This window comes from Equus quagga, chromosome 11 (assembly GCF_021613505.1).
Source record: "Equus quagga isolate Etosha38 chromosome 11, UCLA_HA_Equagga_1.0, whole genome shotgun sequence".
Lineage (NCBI taxonomy): Eukaryota > Metazoa > Chordata > Mammalia > Perissodactyla > Equidae > Equus > Equus quagga.
The window spans coordinates 83061878-83083988 of NC_060277.1; the positions used below are offsets into that span (position 1 = coordinate 83061878).

The 22111-nt window shown below is 35.7% G+C and overlaps 1 protein-coding gene across 2 annotated transcripts in view; it reads right to left on the minus strand.

The window, feature by feature from the left end:
- CLTC (clathrin heavy chain) overlaps positions 1-22111 on the minus strand; it is a 65052-nt gene that overhangs the window by 10580 nt on the left and 32361 nt on the right. For both annotated transcript variants that reach the window (XM_046674667.1, XM_046674668.1), the window contains exons 7-23: positions 19570-19767; positions 18593-18793; positions 16347-16499; positions 15729-15851; positions 14638-14775; positions 14229-14393; positions 13901-14081; positions 12339-12502; positions 8505-8630; positions 7490-7632; positions 5497-5731; positions 3275-3397; positions 1814-1959; positions 1396-1579; positions 1016-1208; positions 371-528; positions 17-181 (exon numbers count right to left, since the gene is read on the minus strand). In XM_046674667.1, coding sequence (XP_046530623.1) covers positions 17-181; positions 371-528; positions 1016-1208; positions 1396-1579; positions 1814-1959; positions 3275-3397; positions 5497-5731; positions 7490-7632; positions 8505-8630; positions 12339-12502; positions 13901-14081; positions 14229-14393; positions 14638-14775; positions 15729-15851; positions 16347-16499; positions 18593-18793; positions 19570-19767 — 2796 coding nt within the window. The remainder of the gene's footprint in view (positions 1-16; positions 182-370; positions 529-1015; positions 1209-1395; positions 1580-1813; positions 1960-3274; positions 3398-5496; positions 5732-7489; positions 7633-8504; positions 8631-12338; positions 12503-13900; positions 14082-14228; positions 14394-14637; positions 14776-15728; positions 15852-16346; positions 16500-18592; positions 18794-19569; positions 19768-22111) is intronic.

Here is a 22111-nt window from a genome sequence, read left to right on the forward strand (position 1 = left end):
CTGGTATTTAGAGTACCTCTTTCCATGTTCGAGTACTGTTAGCTTTCCTAGCTCCATCAACAGCTGCCTGATACTCGCCCAGGTGAACCAGGGTAGATGCCAAGCGTCCAAAATTGGAAACATTATTGTACAATAACTTAGCAGCATCATACATTTTTTCATCATAACAACGGTCACCAACCTGGAAAAAGACAATCCATTTTTAGTAAGCCGAAACTCAGTCTTCTCTGCATAGTCACAACTCAATTTAATACTGAAAAACAGTATTTTTCCTTGGAAATCTTCAGTCGTGATATGTTGACCCTACTAAGCTAATAAAGTTGCTCAATTATTTCTACATGCGTTAAAAAAATCTCAACAGGAAACCCACTTGTTGGATATGAGCATTATTAGGTCCATTGATGAATTCTTCTAATTCTGCAAGGCGGTTTGTTTTAGCCAATGCAAATATTAATTCTGTCTCCACATAGGACTCTCGAGCCTTCTTACGGGCCATCTGCAAGTATTTCACCAGTTCTTCCCAGTTTCCTAGGTATAGAAAAAGAAAAAATAAATCCAAGTACTAACATCCAAACATTTATCTTTTCACCCAAGTAAATGAGAATTGCTATTAATTTCCTTTTCAAGGAAACAATATAGAGAATAACAAATGTACACAGCGAAATGCATCTAAAACAGCAAAACTTCCACTAATATAATAACTAATAATACCTCTGTATTATCATTGACCAAATGAATAATTAAATTCCCCTTTCCCTTAAAGTTGCAAGATTAGAGATCAATCAGAATTTTATGAAACTTCAAAACAGAAAACTAATCTTCCCAATGGACCTTTTCAGTTCACAAAATGCAGCTTCTCTATCTAGTCTAAAATGGTGGGTTAAATGTTTTCACAAGTAACCATGCAGTATCTAACTGCCACATAATTCAGAATAAACAGATATCTTAATGCTTAACTTAATCATAGCTTAGGTACATTTTCTGAGGTCACAAACATAAAAGTGGGAAGTCATACCGCTAGTATTGGCAGCCTGAACAACTTCCATGTAGGATGAAGGATCATCTGCTTTGATATAAGAATCAATGGCTTCTTTAACCATTCCTTTCTGCAACTGGGCTTTCGCAAGCTGACTCCAGACTGCAGGTTCATTGCAGCGTTCGGCAAACTCATATGCTCGATCCAAGTTTCCAATATGTTCAATCAAGACCTAGGCAACCAATTTTTGAATTAGGGTTATAGCAAAATGAATCTTACCACATAGCAATTACATTTAAGCAGTTAGAACTTTATTGCTGTTGTATTGCCATAGCAATATCCTCACAGGACAATGCATACATTGAATCAAGAGAAGGCATTAAATTTAGTAGATCAACTTAGGTAATCTGAAGATTTACCTGCACTGCTGAAGTATTGACATCAAATTTCCGGAAAATAGCAAATGCTTCTTCAAACAGCTCATTGCTGATGGCAATATTGGCGATATCTGGGGCATCATAATTATCCAGGCGGTTAATATACTCCATAACACGTGTACGGTCAGCCTTAATTGCAGTGAGGATGAGGAGGTTTTGCAAATTCCTGTAAGAAAAAAGATTTGAACGCACTATTTTAAAAGCTCATTGGTCATAAAGAATAAGCACTGTGGCGTTACGAGTTTTTTTTCTCAGGAGGTGTGGTGAGAAGAGGAGAGTATTAGAAGAGTAAGAATTCAGACAACATTCTCTAATCTTTGTCTCTTTGTTCTTTCCCAAACTGACAGGCCATAATCAAAGACTGAATATAAATAGCCAATGGACCCCTCTTATAGCATACCTGTGTTCACTGAATACAGAGTTATCAAGGACAATTTTCTCCAGCAGTTCAATGAGTTCATTTGGAAGGTCTGCAGTCATAAAAGCCTTGACAGTTACTGACACTTCTTCAGGGTCCTGAGTCTCAGACAAGGCTGTCTGCACGACCTACAGAGGACACACAATAAGCAAGTACTGAGAATCAAGGTGGTTTTGAAGATACTATCTAACAAGAATAATTTGGCCTCTCAGTAGAAAACTTAAAATAGGTAGGAAAGAATGAAGGAGAGAAAATACCTTTAAATTTACCACCCACCCAAGTCTTTCTAAACAAATCCACATCTATCTATACCATGTGTACTTTCATTCTGTTGAAAAATCACCCTAATCATATAATTTCTATCTTTTCCCTGATTTAAACATTATCCATACTAACTACTCATTAACACTTTAATGGCTACATATAATTCAACTACATAGACGTGGCATCATATACTCAGTAATTCCTCTATTTTTGGTTCCCAGATGCTGCAACGAATATTTTTTCCAGGAAGCTTTGTATCTACTTGAGAATCTTCCTTAGAAATGCTTCCTGGGGGCCGGCCCTGTGGCCCAGAGGTTAAGTTCATGCACTCCACTTTGGCAGCCCAGGGTTTTGCTGGTTCAGATCCTGGGCGCGGACATGGCACCGCTTGTCAGGCCACGTTGAGGCGGGGTCCCACATGCCACAACTAGAAGGACCAACAACTAAAATATGCAACTATGTACTGGGGAGATTTGGGGAGAAAAAGCAGAAAAAAGCCAAAAACCAAAAAACCCCCACAAAGATTGGCAACGGTTGTTAGCTCAGGTGCCAATCTAAAAAAAAAAAAAAAAAAATGCTTCCTAGGAAAACAGTGAAAAATTAATAGCCTTCAACCTATTCTCTTCCATATTTGGATTGCTACCAGGAGAATTTAAGAGCCATCACTACAACCTTTAATTTTTACAGTTTTAAAAAAATGTTTTAAATTTTCTATAGTTATAAGCCCACATCTCATTAGCAGTTCTATGCTTACTGGGGAGATTTAACATTTACCCACTTGGTCTTCCGTATTTTCTCATCAATTCTTACCCTTTACTGACTTACCATTGTCTTGAATGTTTCTAATCACTTTAGTCACTTCTCAGGTACTAATCATAGCAATTCTTAATCACTTTATTAAAAATGTTTAATTTCCTGTTTTCCATTTTAACTATGATGCACTGAGAGTTTACATAATTAAATTTTCTCTTTGGGATGTATTTTCTTGGGAGAAATGTATTGTACTTTTGTTAACATTTATTATATAAATATTTTTAGTATAACTTTTATTTTCTTCTACATTTTACAGCCTTCTCTCAGTTAAATATGATCCATTTGAGTGTATTTCGGTATATGATGAGGGAAAAGATTTTATTCCTAGTTAAAAAGATAAGTCTTAAACACATTTGCCAATTTTACCTGGTCAATTAGGGGTCTCCTGTAAGGATTGCTTTCCAGCAGCACACTACCCCACAATTCTGGATCCTTTCGGCGTACCAGATAGCGGGAAAGACTTTTGAAGAGGGAATTCTCATTGCAAACCTAAATAAGATATCAAACATTAATTTCAAGGTAAAAAGCAAAGACTTTTAATAGACTGACTTTACTTTTAAAGGTTATCTCCTATCATTTATACACCGTGTATTGATTTATAGGGAAAAAAACTATTACTTTTACATATAATCTTGAATAGGTCACAACCAAGTTTTTATTAAAATTCAATCAACAAAAAAACAGTTACTAACTTCTGGGACGCTTTTAAAAAGTACTCACATGGTGGATCTACTTTTGGACTTAATATTCTAGTCTACTGGTCTATTCATGCACCAGTACTGCGTGTTTTAATTAAAGAGGCTTTGTAATGTGCTCTACTAGCTGGTAGGGCTAGTCCACCTTCATACCTTTCTTTTCAGTATTTTACTAGCTATTCTTCTGTGTTTGTTTTTCTATGTGTATATGTTCATATGTATATGAATGTATGTATGTACACAGATGCATATATTTCCTAGCTCTGACCACTGAAAGATCCTAGAAGCAAAGACACCTAGAGCCCAGATCTGGGTTTCTAATGGCATTCCTCACCAAAAGGGATCAGAGTTCCCTGGGAAAATGGCTAATTCCAGGGCTGGGGAGGGTATAAAATGAGCATGGTGTAACTTGTACCAGAAAATAAGGAAGTGCTCAAAGAGCAATGAGCCCAAGACACAAAGCCACAGGAGGGAGGATGAAGGGATTTCTATCAGCCAAAAGTGGGACAATTTGAGAATTAAGATAAATAGTAGTGGATTATATAACCCACTGAATAAAACAGGAATTCATGAGTGCATGAATACATGAGCTCTGAATAACAAATTTGGAGATGGTGTTGGAGTTGGAAAACCGTCATTTTGCAACCAACACATTAAGAATGATTAAGAAGAATCAACAGATTCTAAATTAAGGTGGGGAGGCAGTAGGATATTTGCATGGTCTTAAGTGTCTCCTCACAGACTACTTAACATCTGCAATGGGAAATATAAAATAATTATACAATGGAGAAATTGACAACTTGATAAAAATGACTCCACAAATGAGGGACAAAAGGATGTCATGTGCTTCTGCATGTAATAGTATGAGCAAGACAAAATATCACTTTGGCAATATTCTGCATGAAAATGCACAATCTACATCTAATCAGGAGGAACCATCAGAGAAATTCAAAGTCAAGAACATTCTATTTCTTAAAAAGAGACTTTTCATTTATGTGAAATATAAAGAATAGGTAAATCCATAGAAAAAGCAGTATAGAGGTTGTCAGGGGCCAGGAGGGATGGGGTGGGATGGGATGGGGAATATGGTAACTGGGTTTCCTTATGCGTGATGAAAACTTGGAACTAGACAGACATGGTGGTTATACAACACTGTGAATGTACTAATCGCCACAGAACTGTTCACTTTCAAATGGTTAATATTATGTTATGTGAATTTCACCTCAACAAAAAAAGTTACAAATAGGAAAAAAGACTTTTCACAATGATATTAGTGTCATAAAAGACAAAAAAAACGCTGAAGGATTTTTTCAGATTAAAAAGACTCAAGAGATATGACTACTACAAGTAATACGTAATCCTAGAGTGGAGGGAAAAAATTGCTCTAAAGGACATTACTGGGTCAATTGACAAAATTGGAATAAAATAGATTTTTCAAGTATTCTATCAGTGTCAAACTGACAGAGGTTGGTATCTATAACATGGTTATGAAAGAGAATATCCTTATTTTTAGGAAATACACACTAAAGAGGTATATGGCCATGATGAATGCAACTTATTCTCATATGGCTAAAAAAAATTACATGTGTGTGTACTTACACGTATATATGTATGTGTGGTGTGTATGTAGGAGAAAGTGTATGAGAACACAAGTGATAAAACTAGTGGGGTTAAAATGTTAATAGGTGAACACAGATTTGATCTACTCTTTTGGCCACTTTAAGTTCACAATCGTTGGCAAGTAAAGTTTGCAAAAAAAGCACGCATCTTCCAAAACTACTCCATATTACCTAAAACCACTTGGAAACTCTCAAAATTCACTAATCTAACATTACATAATAGGTTTTTTAAAAATGCAGCCTTCTCTCTACACATTCAGCTAGCAGTACTCACATTAATAAGTTCCAGATCACATTGGCCACGTTCATAAGCAACACAGGCCAGATGTGGATCTCTCTTCTCACAATACTTTCCAACAACACGACTGTCATAATAAGGATTTTCACGAAGAAATCTCTCTGGGTTGTTATTACTGTCTATGTAGATTTTGGCTAACGCATTGTGAGTAGCAGGCTCCTCACAGCCCTCATGAATTCTGGCCTCTAGCCAAGGCAGAAGCAGTTTCAATCTAGTAAAACAAAACCACACACACACATATCGTATTATAAATAATACACTCTTGACATGCTAACTATGTAAGTACTTTATGGTCTATAACATGCTTTCCCATGCATTATTTTGAATTCTCAATAATCCTATTAAAAATTGGGAAATTAAGACTCAGAGATGGTTAAATGATTTGCCCAAGATTACACAGAAGGTGTATAAGACTGTCTTTATATTATCCCAGACCTATCTGCTACATTATCTAGATAGGATATAGAAAGAAGAGGTTACAAAGTCACAGACTGTTCTATGTTATACTGGACAAAATATCTAGACTTTAGAAAAATTTTGCTTAGAGGTAAGATGGGGATGCGGTATGAGAAAATAAGCCAGATTATCTGAGGTTCCTTTGAATTTTAACACAATTAACATACAACATTACCTACAGCCAAAGAGGGCAGGACCCTAAACAAAATCTGGTAGCTTTAGAAGTTCTGCGTTTAATTATTCTAGCAGTCATATGATCATTCTACTAAGGGTCATGGTTTCACTAAGCTATGCTTATGTTTCAATGGTCCTGATGACCAACACTCTTTTACCAGGGTTTAAGTATCAAAAGCACCCAGAGGAAGAGCAGTAGGCCATTATTTTGGCTATTAAATTCATGTAATTTGAACACACTCCTATTAGGGTAAAGACACAACTTCTTTTAATTAATGAAGCAAAAATCAAGCTCCTACAAACACGTGCAACCCAATAGATGTGCCATGTCAACTGAAAGACTAAAGATTAGCTAAGGCACATCTAGTGACTAAGATGTGAATCTAGTTTATCACAATATAATTTGTCACTTACAGACCAAATTGTCTGACTATAACTATCTGGTTATTTGCTGGGAATAAACAAGATTGTTTTCAGGTATTAGACTTAAGACTCAACTGAAACCTCTTTCTAAATGTTAAATTGTCATGATCTATAATCATTTCAAACTAGGCTCAAACTTAAAAACAGTACTATATTCTAGATCTCCATTGTCCTTAAATGAATTTTTCCATGTTTCACATATTCAAATACAACTTCTATAAATACCAATAGTATGACATCTATACCAACTCAGGTTAAAATTATACCCCGTAGGCTTTCTTGCTATCTTTTCATAGCTAGAGTAACTTCCCACTGTTATACCAATCCACAAACCTCATTTACTACATCGGCACTTTCTCAACACTAGTTCATCAAAACGTCCCTGCTAAAAAAGAGACTTCACAGTACAATAAGTATTAGAAGCATTTACACTGTATTTTCTATTGGAAATTTGTAATTCATATCAGCATATTAAGGTTCAAATTAAATAGCAGTTTAACCCACAGTTACACAAGGAACTCTTTTTTCTCATCATACTTGAAGAAACATCATACTATTTATCAGAGAAGAATGTTATTAAATATAGTAGTATCATATCTAACTAAAAGGGGGCTTTTTTACATAGTTTACGTTAAAAACATACACAAAGTCAAACACATAGCTATAATTATAAGCATGCAAAAGAAGTGATAAACCAGGTCACAGATTTTCTATAAGATAGCTGTAATGTTTCGGAAAACAGATTTTTTTCAGCACTATAGCTAGCTTATCACTTCTAAATTAGGTGTCTCCAAGGAATTATGGTCCATGTGTTACTGAGCAGCTTTTAGGTAACTGATAGGTTATGTTGTTTTCCATTATCAAGCTGAGAGACTACTAATTTAACCCATTTATGAAGGTTAAAACAGTACTACACCTGTTTCTTTTTTCAACCTCAGCCACAAGCTCATCAGTAGAGAATTGACCTCTTACAACAAGAATCAAGTTTTTAATGACATCTTCAGAGCAATCAACATCAAGTAACCCTCCAATAACCACAGGAAGTCGACTTGGATTCACCTATGGTAAAAAAATAGAAGAACGCCATTATGATATTAATAAGCAAAGCAAAAAGGAGTTTAAAAAAATCTCATTTCTCTTTTTTAAGCTCAGGTTTAAAACTCAGTAACAAACTGAGAGTCTAAATTTTCAACTAGACAGAGGAATTTAGCAGGAAGTCTGGCTTGGTTAATTAATTACCTCAGCGTTGCTCCAAAGGATAAATACATCCAAAGAAGCTAAAGTCACAGAATGACTATGAAAGACTGTCTAAGGAAACAGTCCTCAACTATAGCAAAACTACTTTTCCGTTTCTGGAATTAGGAGGCAAATTTCTAATATCTATATTTAACAGGTTTTAAAGCCACTTTGGAATCTATGGCCTCTATAGAGACACCTCAGGGGCTATCACGTAAGTAGGACATAGGCCACCCAATTTTTTCAACTACAGCAGTTCTGTTTTATTTTACATACTTGGCATACATGTAAAATTTTAATCAAAGAAAGAATTCTGCTGGAAAAAAAAATGTTGAAAGTCACTGTAGCAGATCACTCTTATTGGACACAAGAGTTTCAAAAGGATGCAGATTTCCAGAGTGTAAGTAAAATCTACAAGATTATACATAGTTTTTTCTTTAGGAAGATTAGCCCTGAGCTAACACCTGCCACCAATCCTCCTCTTTTTGCTGAGGAAGCCTGGCCCTGAGCTAACATCCGTGCCCTTCTTCCTCTACTTTACATGTGGGATGCCTACCACAGCATGGCTTGCCAGGCGGTGTCATGTCTGCACCCAGGATCCGAAGCAGCAAACCCCGGGCCGTAGAAGCGGAACATGCAAACTTAACCACTGTGCCACAGGGCCGGCCCAAGATTATATTTTTAAGATCACATACCTTCTGTACATATATCTCTATATACTTTTGAAGATTATTTCTATATAAATAGAGCACCAAATCATGGACAAAGTCAAATCGATCACACACAATGATGAGTGGTAACTGATCTGTTAGCTTCGCTTCCTGAAAAAAAGAACAAAAAGAAGCCTTAATTTTCTCCTTCTGTGAGGTATCAAATCTATGTAAAATATGAGCATCTGTTCTACACTGGTGGGAGAGGCTCACACAAACTTGGCTCTTCTCTTAAAGAAAGAAATGTTCTAATAGCTGGGGAGTGCTCATCCCAGTTTCAGTAAATTTTTACTAACCAATACTTAGATTCACAGCAAAATACCAGGTGGTTTCCACACACATTCTTCACCAAAAAAAGTAACAAATTAAGATTTGTGAGCCACCTGTGGCACTCAAGATATAAAAACATCACACTGGGAATTTCATTAATAGTAACACAATTGAAGTTGACTTAAGAACTACAGTCACATTGTCAAAATTATGAAATAAATGGCTCACATCTGTTTCAAACTAACTTATTTTTTACCCTTCCCCAATTCCAATCTGTATGGCCAACCTCTAACACTATTATAACAAACTCTACAAGGAACAGCATGATGGTGATGGCCATGAACTAATAAATACACCATATGTTGCTAAAATAAGAAAAAGGTTAAAAAAAAAGCACTTAAAGGAAAGATATCTTTAAATCACCAATTGCTTTTACCATTACAAATACCAAGCTATAATCTTACTTACAAATTGACATGTTACAGACAGGTAGGTAAGACCTATACTGGGCATTTACCTGATACATGTCCTGTTACATTCCACAGACACAAGGTACAGCACAAAAAACAACAGTGTCCATAAATACACAGTGAAACATCCTTAATAAATGATTCCTCTATGACAGTCTACTAAGGAAGTAGAACTAAGCAGGACAGAACTTTCCCCAATGACAGCCACTAAGAACATTATTTACAAGGTTAGAGTAAAATACTTCCTGAATCTAGCGCATATCAGTCACCCAATTATGAATAATTCAAAGATTAGTGTTCTCTGAACAGTTCACAGACTAAACTAAATCTAGGAGTTATGAGAAATCCTGAATAAAAAGTCAAAATGGCTGTAAATCTGAAGTGGAAGTCCAGCTGCAGATTTTTGACATTAAGGAAAGCCCAAAGCAATATTATTTAGCACCATGGAAACTCTACTAACAGCTAAAATCATTTCTAGAAAGAATGTTTAATCTACCTATGCAAAAGATTTCAGTAGGCCAAGTTTTTCCTACTAAATGAACATCAGAGTTAGTGGATCAACACACTAATCTTCTTTATCCTGTTTAACATACATATAAAATATTACACACTTTATTTTACCACTTAGGGAGAAAAGACACTTGCAAGTAATCTAAGAATACTTAGGTATTCTATTCTCATGCGTGAGTGTTTAAGATTTCTACTATATTTCAACTATATTATATTCCTAAAGAAAATTTAAGACCGAAAAAGTAGACAAAAACTAGGTATTTTCTTGATTGCCTAAATTTGCAATTTTTATGGAAGTAATGCTATTAATATTTTAAACTATTTACTAAAATGTTACCCTTTAGTTATTATGGTTAAAGATTTTAAGACAAAAACTGAAATTATATAAACACTTTGAGAGGTTTTCTTAAAACATGAAGTCACTCATTTAACTAATATTCTCGTTAGTGCCATCAAGTCAATTCCAACTCCTAGCAACCCCGTGTACACTGTTCTTATGTACTGGAGATACAGCAGGGAATAAGGATGCACTCCGTCAAGGGACTTACATTCTAGTGGAAAAGAGACAATGTCTCAGTGTTAAGTGTTATAAAGAAAAATAAAGCGGGATATGGGGGAGGTGAGAATGAGATAGGGATAGGTTTTATTTTAGACAGGGTAATTTGAGACATGCTTTCTCATGACATTTGATCAGAAATCTGAAGGAAGGTAAGGGAGCAGGTCATGAAGGTCTGAAAGAAAAGTTGAAAAGGGCACAAGCAAAGGCCCTGGGGCAAAAGAGGGTTTGGGGAGATTCAGAAATAGCAAGCAGGCCAATGTGGCTGAAGCGAACCAGGAAAGGAAAAATGAGAGAAAATAAGATGAAAGGGAGCAAGAAGCAGATCATGGGTCTGAAGAATAGTTCCGTGCTGTCTACGGAGAGCCATAGTTCTACAAGGTTAGGGCATGAGCCAAATGATGCTAAGGACACCATTTCCACCTGCTCACAGGCTACTATAATCCATATCCACTCCCCTACTCTATCAGGCTTGCACCTATTTCAAAAGTGTGAAGGGGGAATCCTCATCTAATTAGATCTCATGGGTTAAACAATCTAAGCCTGCACCATCCCAGTATCTAGAGGATCTTTTCGGAAGCTCAAAAACATAATTAAGTAAAAACAGTTAATTTAGTTCTGCTTTACATATACATAACTCAAATATTAAAACTCAATGTTAAAGAAATAGCAACTGCAGCAAAAGAGCTGAAAGCTTATAAGGACAAAAAGAAATCAGTGTAAGAATCTGGTAGTATTTTTTAAAAAAGGAAACAGTACTGATACTCAAAGAGGGAACTGAACTGTTGTTACGGGTGCACTAGTCAAGCACAGAGCCTCATATCTTTCTCATTTGGAGGAGTTTTTTGACACCACAAAGTCTTAGGTTCAAACACATCATATAATATTCATGATGGCCAAGACATTAGAAAGCTATACTTTGGCGGAAGGTTTATCTTTTCATCTCAAGTGTAGGGCAACTTCAGCACTTTAACTATCTCATTACACTAAAACTCTTAAGAATTTAGCTATTTCATCTAGAACCCAGGTATTAAGTTTTTCAAAAGAACAATCAGCTAACACAACTATAGATTATCTAAAAATGATGACAGTGTAGTAGTAAGAAAAGCCTTTTTTTTTTTTTTTTACTGAACTACACAAGAAACATTTTGGTTTTAGTTTCAGTCTAAAATTCTTCCAGAAGACAAAAAACACTTAAGAACTTTATATATAGCCTCTGGAATCATTTCATATATATAAAATACAAATGTAAAATATATAAATAAATACATTTTTGGAGGGTAATCTGAATGTTCTAGTTTTCCTATTTTTATAGACAACTGCCAATTTTAAAGTTTTATTTTCCTCACAAAGTAACTAGTAGGTATGAGAATAAAGCTAAAGCAGAGTTAAACATTGAACAAAATTAACTGCCCTTAGGAATGTTTTAACGAGCTAAAAATCTTTAAACCATTACTCTTCATTTTAACATAGGCAATTCTTACTTTTCTATAACCAAATTCATGTGTCACAAACCTGTTTGATTTTATCTTCAATTTATGAATTACACACAATTAATTTCTAGAGTCAGGCTACTCTGAAGATAGAGACAAACCTATGTCCTTTAGACAACAGAAACCTTTGCATACGACAGACTCCTTTTTAAAATGACACTGAGGGCAAGCTTATCTTAAAATTCAAAAGGAAATGATACTCTAAAATGACATTGAGAGTCTATAACCACTTTTCAAAATTCTTCTTCCAAAATTAAAGTGAAAGAAAGGAAATTCCTTTGAGATAGTGCTATTTTTTCTTTTAAACAGATGGTCATTCTTAAGTATTACTTACCAATTTCCTTCCCTATTTCAAAGGAAACCACAGAGTATTAAATTTGGAAGAAATAATTCAGCACACAATTTAGAATGCTACGAATTTCACACTTGTGGAAAAAAACATTTTAAAACGACGATCAAATCCTTGTAGAACTGCTGATCTTCAACCCAACCAGAAAATGCATTACTCAAAACCACTTACCTTGAGAAAATTCTTGACTCGCTCAGGATCATAGCAGTTGCTTTCTCTGCAGATTCTTTCTACTTCTTTGATCTGCCCAGTCTTACAAGCTGCCTGAATATATTTAAAGTGCACATCTGGGTCCTGACTAAAGTTAACAATGGATCCCAGAAAATAAAAAAGACCTTAAAGAAATAAATAATTGAAATTAAGTACAGGTGCACCTTTGAGAATGTCAGAACTGAAAAATATTTAAGCAATTAAGACAGCGTTATGTCAATTATATCTCAAAAAAACCCTCTGTTATACTGAATACTACCAAATAAAAACTGGTTGCTCAAAAAGCTCAGTAAGAATACCAATTAATTCAGTAATCAGTTTGACAAAATGGATTTGCACTTTAACCCCCACAAAACAGATAAGTTTAATCCACTGTTCTCTAATAGTTGCGAAATAGTTAGGAGGCAGCTAGTTAATACCGAAGCCAATTATCCTACCATATTCCATATGAGAAATTTTAAATGAAGTCCCTTATAGCAGGTGTTTTTCCATATGCAGTTAATAGGAAACACACAAAAGTAGCTTGAAAAGAATTTAATGCAGTGTTGTCCAAGAGAACTTTCTGCAATGATGAAAATGTTTGATTATCTGCACTGTCCAATATGGGAGCCACTAACCACATGTGGCTACTGAGCACTTGAAATGTGGCTGAAGAATCTAATTTTTAATTGTTTTCAATTTTAATTACTTTAAATTTACATAGCTACATGTGGCTAGTGGCTACTGTACTAAATGAATAGTATAAATTTAGTGCATAGTTAAAATGGGAAACTGAGAAAATTAAGAAAACCAGTAGAAATCTCTGTCTAGAGCAATACTATAAAAAGAGGGAGGAAAAGGTAATTGAGGACCAGAAGTTTAACTAGTGAACCTAAGAGCCACCCAACAGTGATTACATTAGTAGTATTCTGTACAGCGGTGGTTCTCAACTAGGGGTGATTTCCTTCCCAGGAGACATTTGGCAATGTCTTGGAGACATTTCTGACGGTCACAACCATTGGACTGATTCTACTGACGTCTAGTGGGTAGAAGCCAGGGAGCCTGCTAAATATCCTGCACGTACACAACAACCTACCCCACCCCTACAACCCCCAACAAATTAGCCCGCCCAAAATGTCTGTAGTGCTGAGGCTGAGAAAACCTGCTATTTAGTGACAAGTCACAAAATGTCTTTGACTAGAAACAGCTGTCATTCCAAGAGCCAGATGATATAAGCATGAAATCTTATTACACCTGATCACATTAGTATTTTCATTTTATACAACTATGATAAAGCTACTACATATATTTGTATCTTGAAATTCTGCCTTTAATTTACCTATATATCTAAGTAGACAATCTTGTTCATTGCACACCCCTAGGACTTGACGTAAAAGACGCTTGACAAATTTACTGAACAATAAAACTTACAACTGTTCCACAAAATTAAGCTTGCAGAAAGAATTTCCAATAAGCCTATGATCATAAAATACCCCTCCCTTGGCTATCTTAAGTAATTAAAAACAACTCAAACTCCTTATTACCTTCAAAACTCTTGAAAGATTCAAAAAGTTCAATCAGAGACTGAGTTGATAGTTGTTCGTGATACTTAGAAGCCACCTGAACACAAATCTGCAGATTCTGACGAATATTGGCAGACAGCATGGCCCTGAGGCATTCCAGGGAGTCTTCTACTGATAAGGACCCAAAGTAATTCACTAACCACTGGAGGACAAAATAAATAAATAAGTGGAATAATGTTGAACCTAACAGTAATACGGAATTACCATCATTCAGTACTACATACACACTTTCAGTACACGAACTAATCATAACTAACACCATCTGCTGTTAAGCAAGAGACTGAAATACCTCAGGGTTAAGAAGATGGGTATGAACAACCGCACGCTTTATATCATATAAATCAGTGAAGTGTTCTAATGCACGCTGCAGTAGGCCAGCCTTCTCACACAGCTGCGCGATATGAGCCCGGTCATAATGCGTGAACATCTGATTCCCTAGAATAGCATCTGCAACCTATAAAACCACAAATAGAGTTTATTTTACCACTCCATTTATATCAGTAATTTTATATCCAGACTACATACTAAGATTCAATAGTGAATTGATAAGAGAGAGAAAGAGTACAAAGGAACGTTAGCTGAATTTTCCTAAATGAGGAATAGGCATCTCAGTAGCTTTGAATAACTTAATCTAAGAAGCTTCAAATAACTACTAAAACAGTATTGGGAAAATGCCTGAAAAGCATGAAAACACATACTTGAGGTGCATGCATAAGGTTCATCTCAAGCAACCGCGTCTGTAAGGGACCTTCAGATGGGCGATTATTCTTCAGGGCATCAAGCAAGAATGCAGTACACTGCTGAATTAAATTGTACTCCATAAAGACATCGACAATCTACAAAAAAAGATTTCAGGGAAATTGTTTTAAGATGTTTAAAAATTGCTTTATGATATTGTTGACAATATATAAATAAATTAAATGTTATCTCTTTCTTTACATATAAAAAAACTGCCAGACCAAATCCCAGATTTGAAGAATATTATTTGGACAACATAATTTCAGAATTTAAGAATAAACTGTCTCGAGTTACTTTTTGTTCTGGTAAAAAAAAACCACAAAGTATTTCAAAATACTGTACAATAGCAAAATACAATCAAATCAACAAACTTAAAATTTTGATTTTTAAACTATTTAAAATAGACAAAAGCATAAATAGGAAGTCTGACTCCCACTTCCTATGTGTATCTCTTCCTTCTCTCCTCATCCAGTGGAAGCAACTATCCTTTGTGTTTTATTATTCCCATATATTTTCATATTTTTAATACATATCATCTCTAAACAAGATGGCATTTGTTTTGCATGTTTTAAAACTGTATATAGGTGGTATCTGACTGTCCATTCTTTTGCAACTTGCTTTTTTTTTGTTTTTTTCTGGGAAAGATTCATCCTTAGCTAACATCTGTTGCCAACCTTCCTCTTTTTTTCCCCCCTCCTCCCCAAAGCCCCAGAACATAGTTGCATATTCTGGTTTTAGGTCCTTCTAGTTCTTCTACGTGAGCTGCTGCCACAGCATGGCTACTGACAGAAGAGTAGTGTGGTTTCACACCCAGGAACCGAACCTGGGCTACCGAAGCAGAGTACCCTGAACTTTAACCACCAGGCCATCAGGGCTGGCTCTGCAACTTGCTTTTTTGGTAAGATACTTGAGGTTTATCCATGTAGATAGACATAGCTCTAATTTCCACAAATTAAAAGGTTAACTCATTCTTCTCCAAAGTTGTTTCAACTCAGATCCCCCCATTGTCTATTTAAATCAACTTCTACAGAAGACATTTTAATGCCTTTACCTGTGTGATATCAGCAAGAGGTTCTTCATCCTGAACTAACATTTGAGCAAACTGCTGTCCTTGATCTGGACTGATACGCATGACATTTCTCAGCAGAAAGATCCAGTCTGGAGTATATCCAACCTATAAATAGACAAAAACTTTAAACACTGCTGCAAAGTTTCATTCTTCTATCATTTAAAGGCTTTTTCTACAACAGAATCTTGCTAATATAGAACTACTGGTCAAAGCATAAATTCAGTTTTAACTTAAGATGCTCAATTTGACTTTGGTTTATATTAGGTAAACACATACCTTGGTGATGACATTTGACTGAATAGTTAAAAATTTTTCTAATTGGCTTATTCATTTTCAATTAATGACCATTTCAAAAAGCATATTCTACCAGGTTAAATACACCCCTGCCATCTTAAATTCTAAGCCATGCAAGAGTAAGGGTCTCCATTTTTTAATAAGTGTAATTCTATATGTGAGAGCTAAAATAGGGTTTTTATACTTTTGCAACCAATTCAAAATTTAAGGAAACCCACTATTAAAGTTACTCAGAGTTACTATAGACTAATTTCTCTCTTAACGTTTTAATGAATTTATGTTGCGAATCTGGTTCATTGAACTCACTTTTTTAGCATATAAAACAATCTTCTGCACTTGACCTGTTTCTGCAAAGCACTGAATGACTTTATTTGGGACATTAGCTCTTAAGTACACACTAAGTGCCAACGTAGGGTCCACAGATTTCACAAGGTCACCCAGTTCTTCAGAACATTCCAGCTGTCCAAAGAAAAAAGAGTTTTAGTAATCCATGAGCTGCTTTATAAACAAGCAATTGATACTACTTCTACTATAAATAAAAACTAATATGACAGGCACTTACTCAATTTTCCAAGAATACATTATAAATATGCAGGGGTTGTGGTTAGTTAAGGTTCTTGGTCTTGTATTCATAGCGATGTCTCAGAATTCTCCACACATCTTACTTAAACAGTGATAAAAGCAGCTCACCAAGACTTCACGCTTATAGAAATTATCAACTACTTTGTTAGGAACACAAGTACTAAAAAGCAGAATCTTGTACTTCTAAGAATACTCAGATATGAGATCCACATGATCCCAATTTTTCAAAGATAATGCAACTTTTAATCTAATATTATCAAATGAAAATTTTATATTTAAGGAGCCAGATGAAGCTTACCATAAGGATTATTATTAAAATTAGGGTATAATCTCTATGTCTGAAGGATCTAAGCTCCATTATCTTCTTGACTTTTGGATTTAAGGTTGTAAGGAAGGACACTAATTTCACAAGGTCATAGGTGGTGTACAAGCAGGCACCTTCCTCTGTACTATTCAACCTGACTTAGCTGCCAAATCTGGAAAGCAGCGTCCCCAAAAGAGTTCTGCTTTACATACTAGAGTTGATTTTATTCTTTTAATCATTATGTCAGAGAATAGCCTTTATCACTGATATTCAGTACTGAGAAGTAACAAGTTCTGTCAGTCCGTATCTCTTAACTGAACACGCTAATGTCAAGATGACCAGCGTCCCTTTTACTACAAATGGATCCCACGTGACCATTCACACAAAAAAGGTAATGACACCCAAAAAGCTTTCATACTGTTACACAGGTCAACTCAGTTACTTTGGCTGTTCCCATCCTCCTTTATCTTAAACAACTAGGATGGACCTCAAATACTTGCTAGAGTGGCTAGTAACTAATCTTCAGCAGAGACTCTTGTCCAAGCATTCCAACTTGGAAGTACTATTCTCCAGCATCCTATAAAATTACCAGAAGCTGGGTCAAGAAACAAGGACTTACAATTAGTAATGTAAAAATATTACCAATATACACTTAAAGCTGAAAGGTATAATAACATCAAAAGTTACTCACTACTCCAAGTACTTTAAACAGTACCACCTCAGTTCTTGTCAATGGCATAAGACATGGCAATTCAATATTGCCACTTTGTGGAGAAAGGCTTTTTACAGTGATATGAAAGGAATAATACTACTAATGGACTGTTTAAATTTGTTAGTTGACTTACAAATAAGCAACATTTTACATAATTTGTTCTAGAAAACACAGTACAATTAGATGCTCTGTGTAAAAAGAACTTAGCAAGTACTGAGGGACTATAAAAGGCACAGAGAAATCTTACTGTAAAGAAAGCTGGTTAACAACATTTTTTAAAGGTTCATATTTAAGTCAATTTCAAGAAACTGAGTTAAATATTTTTCCATGTAATGCCAATTAACATTCTGTGAAATCACTTTGGAAATCTATATCACCGCTAATTAGACAGTCCTGCTGTCCTGTTCACATATTTATGATCCAACATTTTATGTAACATGTTTCCCTTGCATACCCAAACATGGGTACTAACAGCAAATACCACAATTTTGATGGTACTTGGGAAGTTCTAAAAGAAAAGATATGATACTTGTATGGTTGAAACTACTGTTCATATCAAGTATGAAATGCGGAAGAAAATATTCTGATGTTCAAATGAGTGTTACATATGTTAGCAAATATGACTGCATACTGACAGAGGTGTCTCCAACTAAGCTGTTCCTAAAGCAAAAAGATAGCAATTTGCTTCCAGATTAGTAGTTTTAACAACCAAGCAAGAATCTTGGATTCCATTTAAAAAACTAAACAAAGATATTTTGCCTCAATATACCATAAAAATACATTTTTTTTCAGAAGCAAATAAATTTATGCATCTCATGACTTATCTGTTCTTGTTCTGTTCCTACAAGCAAGAAATGACGGAGACATTTCGGTGCAACCTAGGTGTTTTTAAGTTGCTTACAAGGTATTTAAAATACAATCAAAGCAAACGTACTCGAACAAAAGCTAACGTACCTTATCTTCTTTTAACCATTTCTCCAAAAGCTGTTTCCGCCCTTGCTGAAGTACAGGCCTACATAATTCTAAGGATTCATATTTGTTTAGCTGGCCCTGGTCCAAAAGAATTCCAAAGTACTGAAGTAGAGGAGAAGTTTGACCTGGCTGAGCTGGGACACTCTGGAACCGACGGATGGTGTCTGGGGTACGAAGGATTCCCTTTAAGAAAATGAAATGTTAAAGACTCCTTGAAAGGTGATCCAACACCACACTAATAACTCCATGGGTCTCTTGGGTCAATCTTAAAAGGATGATTTCCATCTACTAACACTAAATTTTAAATCTTCAATACACTGAATAGTAAAGATTCAGTCAACATCTGTTACACCTCTGGTTCAATGTTACGAGATTATTGAGAATCAGAAACATACCAACCAAATTACAACGCCAATGTGTAAGAGAACATGCATAATCACAAATTAGCTGTAGCTCGTCATTATTCCAGATTAACATTTACTGCAAATTTCTTAATAGTGGTCAGGATGTAAAGCATTAATTTTGTCCAATATAATACAAAGGTGACGAGAATAAATTCAGCTCAATTTCAGACAACTCTTCTCACCATAATTTGCACAGCATCTGTTTAATCTTCAGCTTTTGGATAAAATTGATAGCTATCATTGATGAGGTCAGTTACTCTTTTAGTTACTTAGTGTTACAAACTAACTAAAAATTTACTACATTTATCTAAATCATAGCTTACCAGATCTACATATCCTTCTAAGAGTCTGCTATAAAAACCACAGGAAATGTAGAGCACAGGAAAGTAATTAACCAAATATACAGGCACTGATAAGTCATTCATATTCTACTACAGGAAAATGTAACCTAGAAGATTAGATTATCTGTGGAAAGCTGGTTCTTCTAACAGTATTAGAAACAGAGCACATTAACATTAATCCAATCATAGCAACTTCATTTTCGTAACTATTTACCTTTGGTGCATTAGCAGCCACCTTTGCTGCCTCTGAGTAATTTCCCTGGGCAAAAAGAGCATTAAATTTCCGGGCAAAGAGTTCTTCAGCACCAGCTAAGTTGTTACGTACAGCCATTCTCAGAGCCAAATCAGGATTTTGTAGGACATTGGTGATATAAGGAATTATGTTTTCTTCTTCCACACATACTGATAGCACCTACAATTTAAAGATTAATGAATAGCTGCAATGTGTTTATTTGGAGATCAATGGTACCAAATCTGTTTAGCCGATTACTAGTGAGTCACAAAGGTAATGAAATTGTGACAGCTGCTCTCCTGTTGTTATAAAAATGAATAAATAAAAAGAGAAAAAAAGAGGCCAGGAATGAGAAGACTAAGAGATGCTAAGCTATTGGGGGTTCATAAAATATGGCCATTCTGTAATATACATAACTCCCCACTTCATACTGCCCAAACTCTAATTACTTTGATACCATTCATTCATTCTTAACATGGTTAATATCAAAGATCAAGGCTCCCATCTAATTGAGCTCTGAAAGACAATTCCATATGCTTTAAATATTCTTGAGGAACGAAATCTTGACACCCTACAGAAAATGACTGTGAAGAAGTTATGAAATCTAAGGGCTGGCCTAGAAGTTTAAGATATATTCCTTTTAACTCTAGGACTTTTTTTAAAACAAGGATGTTTCAGTAATTTTCTTTAATTACATTTACATTCCTCAAGACCAGATCATATACTCAATGAAGGAAGGGACCACTGAATTCTCATGCACTTAACATAATGCAAGCTATACAGTAGGTGCTTAATAACTGTAGTACCAGTAAAGAGCAATTTCTAATTGCTTCTGTTTGGAGAATAGTTACCCACCCTCAGTCCTCCTAAAAAGACTGCCACTGAATGCTGCCCTCCTTGCCTAAAAGCTGAAACTGCTATCAATTGCCATAGAGAAAGAGAGCCCTTCACTACACATCCACTCCTCTCCCCAACGCCAGAGCTGGTTATACACCCCAGCTTAAACTACTTACATCACCCACAACAGCACTTCTCATACTATTATAATTTCTTGTCTGTTTCTCAGTCACTATTCCATGTAACAGACTGTGTGGAATACTATTTAAGACCTCATTTAACTGCATTATTAGCACCAGGCAGTGTTTAGCACAAAGTATATGCTTAATATTTGTTAAATAAATGAAAATGGGAAATTTCTGTCCCAAGATCAACAAGAACCTAATACAATTTGAGAACTCAATAACCAAACAGATAGAACAGGCAGGAGAGACTGTTACCTATTATTCCTTTTGAAGAAAATGAAGAAATTTTAACCTCCCAAATTCTTTTCATTTCTACAGGTCCGACCCCCTCCCCAAAGTTTAGGCTATCCTGTAGCCACAAAATGACATTCTACTTCATATTAAAACATATCTTCTGGGGGCTGGCGTGGCCGAGTGGTTAAGTTTGCGTGCTCCGCTGCAGGCGGCCCAGTGTTTCGTTGGTTCGAATCCTGGGTGCGGACATGGCACTGCTCATCGAGCCACGCTGAGGCAGTGTCCCACATGCCACAACTAGAAGGACCCACAACGAAGAATATACAACTATGTACTTGGGGGCTTCGGGAAGAAAAAGGAAAAATAAAATCTTTAAAACATATCTTATGGGGGCCACGTGGCAGAGTGGTTAAGTTCACGCGTTCCGCTTCTGGTGGCCCAGGGTTTCACCAGTTCGGATCCTGGGTGCGGACATGGCACCACTCATCAAGCCATGCTGAGGTGGCATCCTACATGCCACAACTAGAAGGACCCACAACTTAAAATACACAACTATGTACCGGGGGGTTTTGGGGAGAAAAAGGAAAAATTAAATCTTTAAAAAACAAAACATATCTTTTAAAGGAAAGAAGTAATTAGTTTATAGTCATTTGCATTTCTGACCCTCATCCTTAATGTAATGCTTATCTCCCAGGAAAAATAAGAAAGATGAACAAATCCAGTTCCAAACACACTTTCTGAAGCTTTCTACTAATCTGTACCTTAGTCTTCCCCAAACACATCCATAGTTTCATCTTTATCCTACTTTTAGACTGTCCTAGCAGATTTCTAGCAACCAGTACTTAAGATCTACAGGGAAAAGAGAAGATTTCTGATCTTCTAAAGTACTCAGTTCTACCAAGTTCAGAATTTAAGCTAGATACTGGCAATAATGTCATCCTGATTGCTTTTGATTTTTCAACCCACAGAAACCACACACTCATTCCTCTAGAGGATATGTCCAGCTGTAGTTGGCTTTGATTAAGAGTACAGAAAAGTCCTGAGGCCTAAGGTTATTTTAAACACTCATCTCCTTACTCAAAGCACCTGGTACAAAAATCTGTGGGGGAAGGGCAGAAAAGTAATCAATAAGTTTCCAAAATCAGAGTTAACATCAAATACGTATGGCGAAATTAAACAAGCTACTTCAGAGTTTAAGCATTATCTAACAGTAGTGGAAATAAAAAGGTCTCTGGCTTAACAACCTCACTTGATTATTAAATTATCAC